This window comes from Lissotriton helveticus, chromosome 2_2, assembly GCF_964261635.1.
Source record: "Lissotriton helveticus chromosome 2_2, aLisHel1.1, whole genome shotgun sequence".
Lineage (NCBI taxonomy): Eukaryota > Metazoa > Chordata > Amphibia > Caudata > Salamandridae > Lissotriton > Lissotriton helveticus.
Genome location: NC_136060.1, coordinates 123,037,428 through 123,054,997, shown reverse-complemented (window position 1 = coordinate 123,054,997; position 17,570 = coordinate 123,037,428). Strand labels below are relative to the sequence as shown.

Here is a 17,570-nt window from a genome sequence, read left to right as displayed (position 1 = left end):
GAAGGCAGATTAAAAGAAAGGCTCAGCAGAATGAAGCAACAGCGTCAGGGTACAAATGCAAAATCCGCCGGTGTGTAGATAGGTAAAGGCTTTTCAATGCGGCGAAATGCGAGGGAGGAGCCGGCAGGGAGAGCGCCCCAGCTGATGTCGATTTGGGGAAGTTGCTGGCGCTCCTGGGACAGGTAGTCCTACGCCAGCAACAGCTCGCAGCCCTGCTTCCCTCTCTCACCCTCGTGCAAGCTGGAGTCCGCCTTCCTCGCAGCGGGACCCGCGGAGCGGGTTCCGCAAGCAGTGGGTTGAAGGCAGATTAAAAGAAAGGCTCAGCAGAATGAAGCAACAGCGTCAGGGTACAAATGCAAAATCCGCCGGTGTGTAGATAGGTAAAGGCTTTTCAATGCGGCGAAATGCGAGGGAGGAGCCGGCAGGGAGAGCGCCCCAGCTGATGTCGATTTGGGGAAGTTGCTGGCGCTCCTGGGACAGGTAGTCCTACGCCAGCAACAGCTCGCAGCCCTGCTTCCCTCTCTCACCCTCGTGCAAGCTGGAGTCCGCCTTCCTCGCAGCGGGACCCGCGGAGCGGGTTCCGCAAGCAGTGGGTTGAAGGCAGATTAAAAGAAAGGCTCAGCAGAATGAAGCAACAGCGTCAGGGTACAAATGCAAAATCCGCCGGTGTGTAGATAGGTAAAGGCTTTTCAATGCGGCGAAATGCGAGGGAGGAGCCGGCAGGGAGAGCGCCCCAGCTGATGTCGATTTGGGGAAGTTGCTGGCGCTCCTGGGACAGGTAGTCCTACGCCAGCAACAGCTCGCAGCCCTGCTTCCCTCTCTCACCCTCGTGCAAGCTGGAGTCCGCCTTCCTCGCAGCGGGACCCGCGGAGCGGGTTCCGCAAGCAGTGGGTTGAAGGCAGATTAAAAGAAAGGCTCAGCAGAATGAAGCAACAGCGTCAGGGTACAAATGCAAAATCCGCCGGTGTGTAGATAGGTAAAGGCTTTTCAATGCGGCGAAATGCGAGGGAGGAGCCGGCAGGGAGAGCGCCCCAGCTGATGTCGATTTGGGGAAGTTGCTGGCGCTCCTGGGACAGGTAGTCCTACGCCAGCAACAGCTCGCAGCCCTGCTTCCCTCTCTCACCCTCGTGCAAGCTGGAGTCCGCCTTCCTCGCAGCGGGACCCGCGGAGCGGGTTCCGCAAGCAGTGGGTTGAAGGCAGATTAAAAGAAAGGCTCAGCAGAATGAAGCAACAGCGTCAGGGTACAAATGCAAAATCCGCCGGTGTGTAGATAGGTAAAGGCTTTTCAATGCGGCGAAATGCGAGGGAGGAGCCGGCAGGGAGAGCGCCCCAGCTGATGTCGATTTGGGGAAGTTGCTGGCGCTCCTGGGACAGGTAGTCCTACGCCAGCAACAGCTCGCAGCCCTGCTTCCCTCTCTCACCCTCGTGCAAGCTGGAGTCCGCCTTCCTCGCAGCGGGACCCGCGGAGCGGGTTCCGCAAGCAGTGGGTTGAAGGCAGATTAAAAGAAAGGCTCAGCAGAATGAAGCAACAGCGTCAGGGTACAAATGCAAAATCCGCCGGTGTGTAGATAGGTAAAGGCTTTTCAATGCGGCGAAATGCGAGGGAGGAGCCGGCAGGGAGAGCGCCCCAGCTGATGTCGATTTGGGGAAGTTGCTGGCGCTCCTGGGACAGGTAGTCCTACGCCAGCAACAGCTCGCAGCCCTGCTTCCCTCTCTCACCCTCGTGCAAGCTGGAGTCCGCCTTCCTCGCAGCGGGACCCGCGGAGCGGGTTCCGCAAGCAGTGGGTTGAAGGCAGATTAAAAGAAAGGCTCAGCAGAATGAAGCAACAGCGTCAGGGTACAAATGCAAAATCCGCCGGTGTGTAGATAGGTAAAGGCTTTTCAATGCGGCGAAATGCGAGGGAGGAGCCGGCAGGGAGAGCGCCCCAGCTGATGTCGATTTGGGGAAGTTGCTGGCGCTCCTGGGACAGGTAGTCCTACGCCAGCAACAGCTCGCAGCCCTGCTTCCCTCTCTCACCCTCGTGCAAGCTGGAGTCCGCCTTCCTCGCAGCGGGACCCGCGGAGCGGGTTCCGCAAGCAGTGGGTTGAAGGCAGATTAAAAGAAAGGCTCAGCAGAATGAAGCAACAGCGTCAGGGTACAAATGCAAAATCCGCCGGTGTGTAGATAGGTAAAGGCTTTTCAATGCGGCGAAATGCGAGGGAGGAGCCGGCAGCGAGAGCGCCCCAGCTGATGTCGATTTGGGGAAGTTGCTGGCGCTCCTGGGACAGGTAGTCCTACGCCAGCAACAGCTCGCAGCCCTGCTTCCCTCTCTCACCCTCGTGCAAGCTGGAGTCCGCCTTCCTCGCAGCGGGACCCGCGGAGCGGGTTCCGCAAGCAGTGGGTTGAAGGCAGATTAAAAGAAAGGCTCAGCAGAATGAAGCAACAGCGTCAGGGTACAAACTTGGTAAAACATGCATGGTCTTCTGGTAAGACACAAGAGGGCCCCACCAAGTATTGTCTCTCCTGTGTAACGTTGTTAGCATTGCAGAGGAGCAGTTTACTAAGATATAGGGAATAGAAACGAAATCAGAAAGCACCCCACTTTTTGTTTAGTCAGACTCTCGAAATGCTGTTCGAAAAATGTATGTAGCATTTTGATGATATGGTAAGCAATTCAATTGATTTATTTTCCAAACAGAAAATATTGGGCATGTCCCTGTAACTATTTTGTTTATTAAATGTGGGTACTATGTTACTCCATTGGTTTGCCACGCTGGGCAAGAACAACGAGAGGATCAAAATCAGCAGTTAACTATTACGTCTGTTGTCAGTCATCTTTTTTGTAAGTGATCTGCAAATGCCTGTGTCAAAATCGGATGCCACCAGGGTGTGATTCCCCACAACACGCTTCTTTTGCCAGACATGCAAGCTGATAATTAGAATCTGGGGAGAGGATGTGGCCTAACAGCTAATGCGGTCGACTTCCAATCTGGGAAACCGGGTTGAAGTCTCAGCAAGGACGCGCAACATCCTGTGATTCTGGGCAAATCACTTAATCTCCCTGTGCCTTACAAAAATGAATATGTCCTCATGTAAAGCTCTGGTGCTCGTGTAAAGGGCTCTGATACCTTTGGGTCAAGTTTGCGCGATATAGAACTGTTAAAAGAAATAAAAAATATGTGCTATGGATGGTGATATTTAAGGCATCCCCTGTTTTACTTACCTTTTTAATAAATATTTACTTAATCTGGCATGGATCTGGCCCTGACCGAAATTGGAGAACCCTGATTTACTTATTTTGGGGTATATTCAACTAATTAGATTTCGAAAGGTTTTCTGAAAGAGGCTAGGCTAGAGGACTTTGGGAGTTCAAAATATGGGTGAGACTGTGACCAAAAATAACATGAATTTGTAAATCATTCATTTCTCTCTGTAAACTCTAGAAGAATTTGCAGTCAGGCATTTGGGGTCTCATTACTGTCACCCTCTTAAATCCCTAATTACTCTTCCCTCAAGGTATAGCTACCACGTATAGTGGTAACTTTACAGGTGGATGGAGGGTCTTAATGGGGAATTATAAATAGGATCCTGAGGTCCAGGGTCACAGAACATCTACAGTCTTTCTAATTCCAATCGAGCCTGTAACAGGCAAAACGGATCCCAGCAGATTTAAAAGGGCACTAAAAAGGCACCCCCTTAGTGTTCAATTTGTAATAGTGCATATTATTGAAATTGTTAATTATTTCTTGTAAAGCGTAACCGCTATCCCCAACTTGCTCTGTACACTTTATTTCTTGTGAAATGTAATTATGTGCGTCAGCATTAAGTGTAAATGTACTCTCCTGTTGCCCCGCTCCACTTACTTGTACTTTGTATAAGATGAATGATTTCACTTATGTCTGGAAATCGCTGAGCTTATTCTGCTGTTCAATGACAGATCTTTCATTATATATACTTATGTTTGTTTTCCTACAGACTTTCCTTCCAGTAAAATGGATGGCACCCGAAAGCATTTTTGACAATCTGTATACAACACTGAGTGATGTCTGGTCATTTGGTATCCTCTTATGGGAAATATTCTCCCTTGGTATGTACCCGTAACTTTCTTTATCTACCAAGTTTGCAGATTATCACAGCGTTCATTGAACAAGATGCTTTACTGAGTCTAGAAATTATTGTAAAGTGTATGTTTTAAACAAAAAGAAGCAGAGACAATTACTGTGTGGCTTTGGAGTAAATGTGGAAATGGCACATGATCTGCCCGATCTGCACTCGATGTGCAATTTGTGGCACAAAGTAAGATTTTACTTAGCTGTGAGACTGATTTCCAGGATGCATTTCTTACACACTAACATGCATACCCCAGAAATCACATATGAGGTTAAAGATGCTGTGAGCACTGATTTTATTTGACATAAAAATGTTCTGAAGATTGCAACATCTCAAGGGGCAGTGTAAGGTTCTAGACTATGTCTTGTAAAGGGGCTGATCATTGACATGCCAATACGCCAACACCAACTAGACTCCAATGTTTCATCTCCAAATTTCTTGAAAACAAAAAACAATACTAAGCAAGATTTTTATTCCTTAGACAGTATAACTATCAATGGTGCATCCCTGAATTTAAAATGTATTTAACAAATATCAATATTCGAAATCTCCATGTAATTTAGCAGGACCTCTGTGTATATTACGCTTGCTGTATCTGCTTGACCCATCGTCCTTCTTGGCCCACCCCATTCTTCTCATGAGATCACTTATAGTATTCTTCTCAGACCTTGATCACACCTCTACCTTATTTTTGGAGGTTATCTGCAACAGATCTGCCTCCTTTTTCCTGGGAAAGCAAGTTAGCATAACACCCTTCCTTCACGAGAACTCCATGGGAATGAGAGATGTAGTATCCATAAAAAGAATAATTGACAACAAAGAAATCGCAAGACCCTGTTATAACATTTTAAGAATTGCAACTTCATAACATAGTGCCAGATTGATATATTTTTGTGGATACATTGTTAATAATGTTTTGTCAACATGCTTTATTCAGCTCGGAGAAGTGACTGGTCAGGTGTCAGAAGCTTATACCTAAATTATTTTGTAAGCCTATATAAAATGTAATGTTGTGCCTCTAAATATAATGCCATCTCTTTCTCAGTATATTTATTTATACATGTAAAGAAAGAGCAAAAATATACCTACTTAACCTAGAACTGTGGTCAGACAACGTAATTAAAAATCCAGGTGAAATAATATACAGCAATGTAAGATTTGTGAGACCTTAACCTCAAGATGGAATATAAAACCTCTGTGTGTGTGTGTGGGTCTGTAAAATATCTTGGCATGTGAGTTTCATATTCTGCTTGTTTCGCAGGTGGTACACCATACCCTGGGATGATGGTTGACTCCAGTTTCTACAACAAGATTAAGAGTGGCTACCGAATGGCCAAGCCTGACCATGCAACTCATGAAGTGTAAGTATCAGGCTCAGATGTGCAAGTTTTAATGTGCCCTAGCACTTTATTGCTTATGCCATTGTGACCTCTTTCTTCTATGCCTTACTCATAATGTTCTCCCTCATGTTTCTAGTTATGAAATTATGGCAAAATGTTGGAACAGTGAGCCTGAGAAAAGACCATCATTTTACAACCTGAGTGAAATAGTTGAAAGTCTGTTGCCTGGAGAATACAAGAAGGTAGGTTTATTGGAGAGCACGGTCCTGTGTGGTTGGCATTCTGTCACCCTAAGACAGTGGTTCCCAATCTGTGCGCTGTGGTACCGTGGTGCGCCATCAAATCAAGCTAGGGGCGCCGCAAACAGATTGGGAACCTCTGTACCATGAGTATAAATCACAAGCCTAAATCCTCCAGCACGGACTCTTAGAAGCCAGCTGGCTGCCTAACTGTACAGTTTTGTAAGCACAAAGGTCTGACTGGCAGGAAATGCAACACCCAACATTTTTTTATGTGGGGAAATTGTGAAAACAGTTGCTGTACTCACTGTTAAATTAAAGGTTATCCTCCAGAATGACAGAGCTTGTCACGCGCATCATTAGGATTGATGTTTTACATTTTTAGGGGCACCACCGAACAAGGTTTAATATGGTTACTATGCCATTTCCTTACTTTTGAATTGTTAGTATTTCCTTTTCAAAGTTTAATTACCACACATCCCCCGGGCTTGCAGGTTTTTGTATGCCTCAACATTTCCAGTTCCTGGTAGCTATTTAAAGTTAAAGATTTAAATCCGTTCTTTTTGGATTTATTATTTGTAAACACAGCTTTACCAAAATGTCTTGGTGACAAACGATTCACACAAGTTAATAACAAAGGTTAAACAAGTTCGTTTTAGGAGTGTTGCTAATGGGAACAGATGTATAGTAGGGGATAGCTCTTTCATGAGATTATTCCATTCCCTGACCAAAATATATGAAACTGGTTTTGTACATGGGAACAGAGTGGCACTTCAAATTTCAGTACATGCTGGGTTGTCACAATAGGGAAGTAGAGTTGGTGCATATGGTTCAAACAGCTATGACACACATAATTGATGACGCCCTCCAAATTCTGGATCGCAATGAGTCCTGCCTCCTCATCCTTCTTGACCTCTCGTCAGCATTTGACACGGTCAAACATGAGAACTTGCTGGAGCTGCTAAGCACTAGAATGGGGCTATCGGGAACTGTTCTCAAGTGGTTTTCGTCCTTCCTTCACAATCGGTCTCAGAGGTTCAAGATCGACAATGTGCTATCTACACCTGTGCCTGCAGATCTAGGTGTCCCACAAGGATCCACCCTCTCCCCTACACTGTTCAACCTCGTTATGGAACCGCTCGCCACCTTGCTTCAAGCATCCAATGTTCAATTCCATATGTACGCCGATGACACACAACTCTATCTAAAGTTACAATCCCCGGAAGATATCAAACATCTGAATTCCACGCTTATTAACACCCAATCATGGCTGGCCGATAATCACCTCAAACTAAATGCTCTGAAAACTGAGTTCCTACTCATCACACCCCCGGCGAAAATCTCCACCACCCAAACCTGGCTCAACAACCTAACAGCACTCAATGTCCAACCTACCATCGTGGACTCGGCGAAATCCCTAGGCATCACACTCGACGCCAAGCTCAACATGCAGCAGCACGTCAGCAAAGCCACAAAAGCAGCTAATTTCCAAATTAACACGCTGAGGAAAATCAAACCATTCCTCCCGGCCAAAGACTTCCAAACTGCTATACAAGCCTTAGTCATCCCTCGAATAGACTACGGAATTGCGGCCCTCAGCGGTCTCCCGCTATCCACAACAGCACCCTTAAGAGCCTCCCTGAACGCTGCCGCGAGACTCATTACTGGCTCTAGAAAGCATTCGCACATATCCCCAGACTTAAAGTCTCTAAAATGGCTGCCTTTTGAAGCCAGAATACAGCTAAAAATTGCAGTTATGACACACGCGGCCGTGCACCACAAGGCACCCAACTACCTCGCTCAAAAGCTGTCTATATCAGGAGGTTTGAGATCCAATAGGAGTACAAAAAATCTACTCCTGAAACCTCGTAGATTCCGGAAAGTGAAAACTTACAAGCGCTCCTTCTCAGGAATGGCACCCAGGATCTGGAATGCGCTCCCTCCTGAAACCAGGCTGATCTCCTCCACTGCACTCTTCAAGAAAGAGGTGAAAACAATCCTTCTGGCCAAGATCTCCTGATCGTTATAGATGTTGGTTCAGAGTCTCTGCATTGCGTTGTATCACTGCTCACCCTATCCCTTGGCACTATACTCTACTTGCTGGGGGCACTACTACGCTACTCTCTTACTACCGACCAAGATATGATACACGCTGGTTTACTGATCCACCTGAACACCTCTGTAGTGGGATCAATGTCTTGTGCTGTCCTATGTTACCTCCTTACCTGATTGTATATGGATTGGTTTTATGTATGTTTTTATTATCCATGTTATTACCATGCTAATGACTATTATACTGTTCCCATTATCTCTGTTGACTCCTACTGCCCCTACCCTGTCTTTGTGAAGCGCTCTGATATCTGTAAGGATCCTGTTCGCGCTATATAAAACTTTGAATAAATAAATAAATATGTCTGTAATAATTAGACAGCTTGCCAATTTATTAAAACAGTTTCTACATGCTTTTGGGCAGTATTAAAAAAACCAATTTTAGGCACATATACATAAAGTTATAAAGCTACAACCATTTCCTTTTTGTCTTTTTCAGGACAAAAAAGAAAATTGTTAATGAAGATGCGGCTATTCTATAATATTGCTAACTAGTGCTTTTGGCTGTTTCAGTGTATCTATCATGTACACTTGAATGCTTGCATTGAACTGCATGACTAATTAATGGATAACTATACTACTCTGTATTCACTCTACTCAAGATGGGATGCATTGGCACATTAACGTGATCTCGCGAAAGGTGCCAATGAGAATTATTTATTTAGTCCCCCGTCCATCTCCCTCTCCACTTAGTTTCTAGGAGTGAGCCCCTCTCTCCAAAGGCAATTTTTGTAAAACAAAAAATTGTTTAAAAAATTCCATATGCAGACCCCACTGCTGAAAAGTATTGTTTCTGACATAACCAATTACAGTTTTTTATTAAACAATTGTTATATTTTTAATTTGTTATATCATCTATGATTATAACACCTGCATCAGCTTCATCCCAAATATTTTCAGGGTGAAAAATTTAAGAACTTCCGAGGCTGGGCTTACATACCCCCACCCACCAAAAAAAGGTACATATGGGGAGTCTTGGCCAATGGTCAAGAGATCCGTGGGTCAAAGAAGTTTGGGAACCACTGCCCTCAGAGATTGTGCAGCATAGTGCTTTGCAACACGCTTTTAAATACAGTCTTTATTTAATCCGACTATATAACTCATCTTCTGGACATCACATGTTCTGCAATCTGTGACAGTGAGTAGGGATACAGGTCAGTGCACTTTGGTCACAACAGGTGTCAGGTGGTTCTACATCAAACAAAACTCTACTCTATGCTTTGGCAGTTCTTTGAGGCGCATATTTTGGGTAGATGTCTTCTGATGTGTGCTAATGCTGTTGCTCACAGCTGTCAAAATGACCTTCCTACCTAACAATGGAGGTTTAATTTGTGATGAGGCTTTTGTTCTTTGTTTGATGCTGATTTTGCTCTCACACAAAAGGGGGCACTGCACAAAAGTGTTCAGTGAGTGAGCCATCTCATGCTAGACACTCTAAAGCTCCCTTACTTCACTGGCACATTACTTTTTGACTTATAAGATGCCAGATCTGAAAAATAACCCAATTCTTACCTGATTAGCACATGGACATGGATCAGAAACAAATGCTGTATTTCCTGGTGTAATATTTATCCTGAGAACTAAAAATGTGAAAATACACTAGATCGGTGATTTCTATCACTTTTATCATCAATAATTCTTAAGAGGTGTGTGTTAATAAAATATATCCTTAGGATGGTTTATAGATGAATGTATCTGTCCCCATCAAATACCAATGTCCATAGACAACAAGGGGTGAACCAGTATTCCTTGAAACCTGAGCAATGCCCATGAAGAAAACAAACAGAGGGTCCGTTAGAGTTATTTTGACAATTGGAATAATTGGTCATTTTAGAACAGTTCATAAAGTCAAATTCTACCAATGATGAATTTGTTAAATGTACAATTTCTTATAAAATGAACAATCAGTGCAGAAATAAATTATTGCTGGACCTAAGGAAGACATTGGGTAACATATTGTGCAAACAGTGTGCAATATATATACTGAAATATTTAAAAAACCAAAATCAATGGGTGTGAGTCCAATCAGAATGGGAGGCCTAGGGAACAGAGCGCATAAGTCTCCAAGTGTCCCATAGAGTTATAGCACAATAGTCTAAAGAACATAGTTGGTCGACATTACTTAAAGTGGGTCAGCAAACCTTAGAACGAGTACATCAAGAGTACAATTTAATGGAAGCTTCAATAATGTAAACAAATGGTCATCACAATTTTCCAAATCATGTGGAATAAATAAAATTAAGGAGAAGAATTACAGCACACCATTACTGTCTTCTATCAGAGCAGTTTGAGAATTCAGCACTGTTAGAATTTGACTTTTTGCTGTTTCTAAAATATACCGTTATTGTCAAAATAACCTAGAAGGAACCACTTTGTTTGTTTTCTTAATTCACTCATCTAAGACACTGCATCAGGTCCAATTAAAAATCCTACCTTTTGTTTTAAGATTGTTAAGTTATTTTCATGTTGGAAAAGTTATACGACTTAAGATATGCTCTAGTGATCCAACTCCTTTACCCTGCTTCCACTCCTCACAAGATGAGTTCTCATTAAAGAGAATTCAACGAGAACACCAGGAATACATCCCACTGATTTTCATGGGGTGGATGTTAAACCTTTATTTGATCTCATGTGGTAATGTTATCTTTAAAGTGAAAGATATGTATCTTTTAAAGTGAAAGATATGGAGTTGTGAAGCACTACTTTTACAATTTTACAGGATGTGTTTGTCATTCACTCTTTTGGACCAGACCAAAATCTGAGTTTTGGTTGCAGTTTTGCCTAGTTCCAAATCCTGTAGCATTGTGCTTCCAATTCGTTTTTTTCTCAGCTGCCACAGCCGTAGACATTCTGATGCTCCTGTCTGAACATTTTGTGGTATTGAAAATACATGCTGTTTCTCAGTGGGATATATTCCAGCCCATATTCCTCATAGACTATCCTATCATGTTGCCGAGAAAGATTTCCATTTATCTGATGAAATCCAGTTGCCAATTAATTTATCTGGCCACCTGGACACTTAATCATGAAGCATGTGACATTGTTTCTTCACAGAGCTATGAGAAAATCCACTTGGACTTCCTGAAGAGTGACCACCCAGCTGTGACTCGCATGAGGATAGATTCCGACAACCACTACATTGGTGTCACCTACAAAAATGAAGAGAAAATGAAGGACAGGGAGAGTGGATTTGATGAACAGAGACTGAGTGCAGACAGCGGTTACATCATCCCCCTACCAGACCTTGATCCTGTCTCAGAAGACGAATATGGCAAAAGAAACCGACACAGGTAGGTAGATCAGCTTTGAAGGAACACTTAACACTATGCTGCTTCTAAGAAGCTCAGATAAAAGCTGAAAGGGAGCTCTAGTTCCAAGCGTTTTAGCTGATGCAGAACCTTTCGACCTTTTCAGTTGCTCTCTTATTCAAAGTCTGCTCTGGGAAACACAGTGGCAAGTAATTCCTTTCCCAGAGGTTTATAGGATTATGTATCCAGTATTTGCGGTGTCAAACAATGGCAGGCACAACAGTGGTTGTGGAAAGTGTGATAAGCCACGGGTAGATCAGGAAAGGTGAGAAAGGCCCGATAGAGTTTGGAGAAGATTAACAACTTATTTCTAACAAAAGACATTTTAGCTAAACTTCTCCTTGAATCTGGGTTGGCTTGTTGATTCAGTGGCCGGTTATGCATAAATACAAACTTTCTCTGAGAATGTCCTTGTGTATTTGAAAGGCAGTTTATTGGATTGAATGTGGGATATGATTGAATGGTTGAACCCATTGTCCGGCCCTCTATTAACCAAGTCACCTCTTTCAATATCTAATAGGGAGTCTCCTTAAAAGGTCATTTTCTTCACTCAGACATTTTTGTTCACTATTTCAATCTATATAACCAGTATCATCAGTGTCATACATCCCGCTAAACTTGAAATGCCCCTTCATTAAATAAACATGTAAAACAGAAATACCGTGTAAAGAACTAGTGATGATGGATTACAAGGTTCAGAGCACATGGCTGCAAAACATGATGCGGGGCAAAGGATAGGTAGCGTGAGGATAGAAATGCTACACCAGGCTTGGACAAGCTTAGAATTTTCTAACGAACAATTGAATGAGCACTTTGTATAGCATAATTGTGTGGTACCCACAGGAAGCAAAAACTCGTAGAAAAAAAATGTTTGTGAATCGTGCCCAATATGTCTAATCGTATTATTTCTTAGCGACTGAGGTGAGATTAACTGCATATTTCATGGATATGTAAGAAAAAACCTTGTCTACTGGGAAATAATTTTCACTATGAAGGAAAAATATAAACAAATAAGATTGTTCATGGAAGAAAATCTGTTATTGCATTAGGACTTTTAGAATTACTTCTTGAAATCTATGTTTGGCATTAATCTTGCAGGAGCAATGCCTCAAAAAAGAGGTTTGTCAATGCAAAAAAGCTAAAAGTCTAAGACGGGAGTGGATGTTATTTCGTTCTCTTACATTTCTGACTTTGTGAATTGAGCCTAGTGGCTGTAACTATGTGACAATTAATTTATCTAGACAGCATTTACTAATAAAATGCAACAGAAATCAAATTATTATCTGGAAATCATTGGTTGGATTCTTGAGTTTCTTTTGATAATACCAATTCAAAGCTAGTATTGCAACTTGGATTGGCACTGCAATTTTGGATTGTTTCAGACTGATTTACAGCTATTTTCTTTGGATTTCTGCAGCTCACAGACATCAGATGAAAGTGCCATTGAAACTGGTTCCAGTAGTTCCACTTTCATCAAGCGGGAGGATGAGACTATCGAGGATATTGAGATGATGGACGACATTGGAATGGACTCTTCAGACCTGGTGGAGGATAGCTTCTTGTAACTGTTGTGGTGAATTTGGATATCTTCCAGCAAATAGAAGAAAACTAAACTACTATGTTGGCTGTATTTGAATTTCCGGAAAACCACTTATACTGAAATACAAATAAGAAATGTGATTCAAGGGCCCAAGTACGGAAGTAAGCTGTCTGATTAACACAAAACTATAAGCACACACAAGAACAAGGGCATAGCAGTGGCACTGGGGCCCAGAAGAATGAGGAGTTCAATGTGCCCAGAATATGACTGTCCAGAGGCTGGCGCCATTGTCCTTGTTTGCATTAAGACCATTGAATTCTTGCTACATAATTGCCAACAAGTTACAGTATTTTCCATGCAGCCTCTGCCTTTGGTACAGTAGCATCTCAGTGTTGTAATGGTTTTACTGAGTGGATGAACAAAAGTAAAAAAGCCATAAAGAACTTGTGTTTCAAGGGCATTTGTACCTCTGGAGAACAGGACTCTCATGTGGCTGATTCTTATATTGTACATATGTAAATAGTTTTCTCTCAACAATGAATTCTTAAAAGGGAAGGTTAGAATGCGGCTTGACATTTTCTAGAGGACACAACTTAATCAAAAGTCTGCATGTGCTTTCTCCGAGGGAACAAGATGGACTACTGTTAAATTGTTTTTACACAGCCCACAAAAAAACCACTTTCTAAACAAAAAAGGTACAGATACTATGAATATTTTTGTTGTACGTTCAGATGAAGACTGGATGAGATTATTAACAATCATGAGTTAAAAAAGCCTGTGGGTAAATGATATGTGTTATACCGAGTCATTGTGAATGGCATTGGTTTTGTACATTTATAAGTAGTGTCTATGAGAATAGTAAATGTATTTTTGATAACATTGTACTCCGAAAAAAAGCACAAAAGTTTTGCAAATGTGCCCAGTAACTTCAGTGCTCGAAATTATATTTTGAAGTAGACATACAGTTGTTTCTGTGAATGCATGAGTTATGAAATTAATTTTTGTAAAACAACATTCATCAACTATATGCAGTAGATTAACTTTAGTCAACTTGTTGAATCAGAACTGCTCCGACCACTACATGCTATGCTAAAAGGGGTGTATTTGCATTAATATGGCCTGGCAGCTCTGTTAAAAACAGTTACCAACTCGCCGAGGTGTTAATGATTCCTTCACAAAATGGAGTCTGTTTTCTGATTTCAGTAGACTCATCAGTAGTGTGAGTGTGGTTACTTTTTTTTGTATATGTTTAGTTTAATTGGGTTCTTTACCAATTTGGGTACCTGCCATCTCAAGCACTAGTATGAACATTGCATAGTTTCAGGTTTGCATATGTGGTAATTGTGACTATTGTGTATTGGTAAAATCCACAATATTCCTTTACGTTTGTCTAGCTGTGGGGTGTTGGGAGGGTGCTGCATAGTGATTTCTGTGTTGTTTTTTAAGTCAGCCATTGTTTTATGGGGAGTGAAGTGCTGTTGTGAGTGTGGCGAGGTCCAATATTTTGCGGTGCATTTAGACTGTGTGTACGCATTGTTTTGATCGTTGTGTTGTGATTTTGTATTACTATTGGCGGTACTGTGGTGATCTTGGTGATTACCAAATATATTGAAATCTGAGCTGTGTTGCAAATGTGTCCTGTGTTGTGTCGAATGTGCTTTGTTGAATGTCGTCTGTTATCTAGTGAAACTGTTGCAGGCAGTGTGACTTTTAAGGACTGCTCCCTTCGGCACAGTTCTGCACAGATAAGTGCAGGCTGGGAAGTTTGTTGAGTTGTGTATTTTACTTAATAATATGTGTGCCGGTGAGAGAATCTACATACCAAGATATATGCAATATCTGACCTATTTTCTGGTAGTGTGCAGATTAGCATGACTGTTTGTTAGTAGAAAGGGAGCGCTCTTGTGAGTATGAAGATGCCCACCTGTATGGTGTAGTTGAATTTTGTTGGATGTGTGATAGGTGTTCAATGTAATTGTTCCTATTGATTGCATTGTGTGTGTATATAGATGTTCTATTCATCCACTTCTCTAGTTGGACCCACCACTCTTTTACCCTGTGGCTGTCAAGGCAGGTCAATTTTCTCATCCTTGTCAGGACCAGCATTCTTTTTCTTTAACCCACACCACTATGGTCAGAGCATTGTGTACCAGTCCCCATTTCAAACCCCTCTACCTGAAATGTTCGGAGATTCTGTTACCGACTACACTGCTCCATTCTGCTGCTCATACAAGATCTTCCATATGGTGTAGGTGTAAGCCATACGAATGTGCTACGTAGAGAGCACACTCCTCTTGCAAATGTGGAACAGCAGAAATGGAAAAACTAACCCATACCTTTTTTTCCTGGAAGAATCCACTGCAATCCTACTCTTAGCAAAGGGCATGCACATGAGATTGTTCACTTATCTGTTTACTCCTCTAACATTACATGTCAGCATTTTAAACAATCCTGTCAGTCATTCATTGCATTTTAACTTTAGATCAATGAAGCTGTTTTCTTTTTTAGGTCTGTTTACTTTCCACTTCCTGCTTATGTGTGACAGCTTATTTAGATGCACATAAGTCAACACCCTTCATTTAAGCTAGAGTCTTGATTTTTTAAGATGAAAATTACTTTTTTTTGGCTTTCTCCCACCTCAACCTATACACACTCTAATGTGGGTTAATTTTCAGCGCTGAACCGTGTCTGTCTCTCCAACTGCTGCAAGACACAGATATTTGTGTTTATCCACCCTTTTTAGGAAGCACCTCTCACCCTAATTAAGTAGCTTTTGCAAAATTGCTTGGCTGGCCTCTTTAAGAAGTGTGTGGTATGAAATTTTGAAAGGTGCAATATTATTTTTCTGAAGGCGCATTTATTTTTATTGAGCAACAAAAATGCAAGTTATTGTACTGTCTAGATCTATGGCTGGATATTTCTTTTGTATGTGTGAAATTACAATTAACAGTATTAAGTATCCAGTTCAAAAATCATCCATGGCAATTTTCAACTATAAACACATTTTACATGAGGGACCAAAGGGAAGAATATAAATATACTTTAACTGGACTGCAATGTTGACTTGCAAGGGACCATATTTTCTGTTTGTTTGTACAATGTTTAATATGAATGTTGCAACATGGATTTTTTAAATTAGAATTTAAGCTATGAAGAATATCTCTTCTCATTCCACAATTCTAGGAGAAATAGACGACATAAGTTGACAAAGAACTGTTTGGGATGTACTAAGTTTGCTTTAGAGGCCTAAGGTTATTTTACTGTTTCTTTGTACACCTCTATGTAAAGGTACCAATGAAAGCAACTATTGTCAAATCCTAGACATGACTAGTTGTTATCAAGCTTTTGTACAGACTAGCCAGTGATCTCTGGCACCACTCACTGCAACTTGCAACAATGGAAAACTTGAAATACCCATGGATTCTTCATCTTTTAGGTTGTAGCTAATGTCTCGCAGAGTTTGCTCCAATCTCTGACCCATTTCAGGACTGATCTGCGATTCATGATTTCAACACAATGTCAATTAGCCTTTTTGATTTTCACTTTGAATCCAGACAAGGACAGTCTTTGGATTGTTTTATATTTAAAACTGAATATTCCCAGTGGATTTTTTTAATTACCTTTACGAGTGGCTTTGGCAACCGAAGTGGCTGCTGTTTTTACCTGAACATTGACAATCAGAATTCAACAAGTAAACACAATTAGTTTTTTTGTCCAATGCGGATTATTTTACAATAAGGCTAGCCTTTTAATAAATAACCCTTTTTTGACAATGGCACACAAACTGCCATGTCCTGTCATACATCAATATGTATATAAGAATACTGCCGAAACCTACATCAAGCTGTATCACTGCCTTTGTCTACAATTGTTTTGACTGTGATGTAGTACACAGATGTTTTAACTGTTGCACTTTTGAATGCCTGAAAGTTTTATTTTAGAATAATAAAAAAACTAAAGTGTTCCCAAATTGTTGGTAGTTTGACGAATGGTTGAAGCATATTCATGATTTGACTGGTTGCACAGACCAGCTGTTATTTCAAATAATGCCCCTGTTGATATTTTGTCATACAAGCATGTAAAATAAGATTTATATATTTCAATAAATGATGTAAATGGATATATATTTATATATAAACATTTTTTTATAACTAATCGATGTTGTCTGTTCATTAAAAGTCATATGTCATAGCTTTCTGTCATACAGTTTGTCTATCATAATATTTCTAAGTGCAGTGATTCATTTCTTGTGCTTTTAATCTGTCATTGCCTGCATCTCTTTTCCAAGTCTCTAAGTGCATGTCTTGCATTGTGAAGTTTTATTTGGGGTGTTAACTATTGGTGATTTCATGACTTTACCCTCCATTCGATCACTCCTTTGAAGTATTTTAACATTCCATTGATGTCTTGGAGACCCACCCACCTGGCGACTATTCCTCAATACAGTCTTTACTTTTCAACTCCCCAACAGCACTTAGTTTATTTGCTTTGTCTATCTAACCAGTGTTTACATTTTGATGCTTTACAATTCTGCTTTTGCCCTGTGAGCCCGTGGTCTTTGTTTAGCATCAAAGAACCTTGCGTTGCACTTATATAACTGTTTTTTTTACATTAATATTTAAAAAAGAGTGAGGCCCTTCTTTCAAATGTTTTTTATTGCTTTATAGATTATTTTAGGCATGTAAGTTAATGTTACGTGGATTGAACACATGCACATTTTTTACAAACAAGCCTTTCTTTTGACATTTTTGTTACTTTAGATCAACAAAAAAGGGCATTCTTTAATTCACATATAAATAGCCATGATCTATTATTTAATTCTGCATTTTACATTTTTTGGAATGATGCCTTGGTAAAGAAGACATTATCAAATAACTTTCACCTTGCATGCCCATCACAAAGCACGTGGCTAAAGATCACCATTGGAATCTACCTGCATTGTCG

The 17,570-nt window shown here is 41.3% G+C and overlaps 1 protein-coding gene across 1 annotated transcript in view; it reads left to right on the top strand.

Annotated features, from left to right (window-relative positions):
* PDGFRA (platelet derived growth factor receptor alpha) overlaps positions 1-16,781 on the top strand; it is an 89,859-nt gene extending 73,078 nt beyond the window's left edge. Inside the window, exons 20-24 of the mRNA XM_078678188.1 lie at positions 3,956-4,067; positions 5,352-5,451; positions 5,567-5,672; positions 10,833-11,068; positions 12,504-16,781. Coding sequence (XP_078534314.1) covers positions 3,956-4,067; positions 5,352-5,451; positions 5,567-5,672; positions 10,833-11,068; positions 12,504-12,651 — 702 coding nt within the window. The 3' untranslated portion in view covers positions 12,652-16,781. The remainder of the gene's footprint in view (positions 1-3,955; positions 4,068-5,351; positions 5,452-5,566; positions 5,673-10,832; positions 11,069-12,503) is intronic.
* Positions 16,782-17,570: the final 789 nt, after the last annotated feature.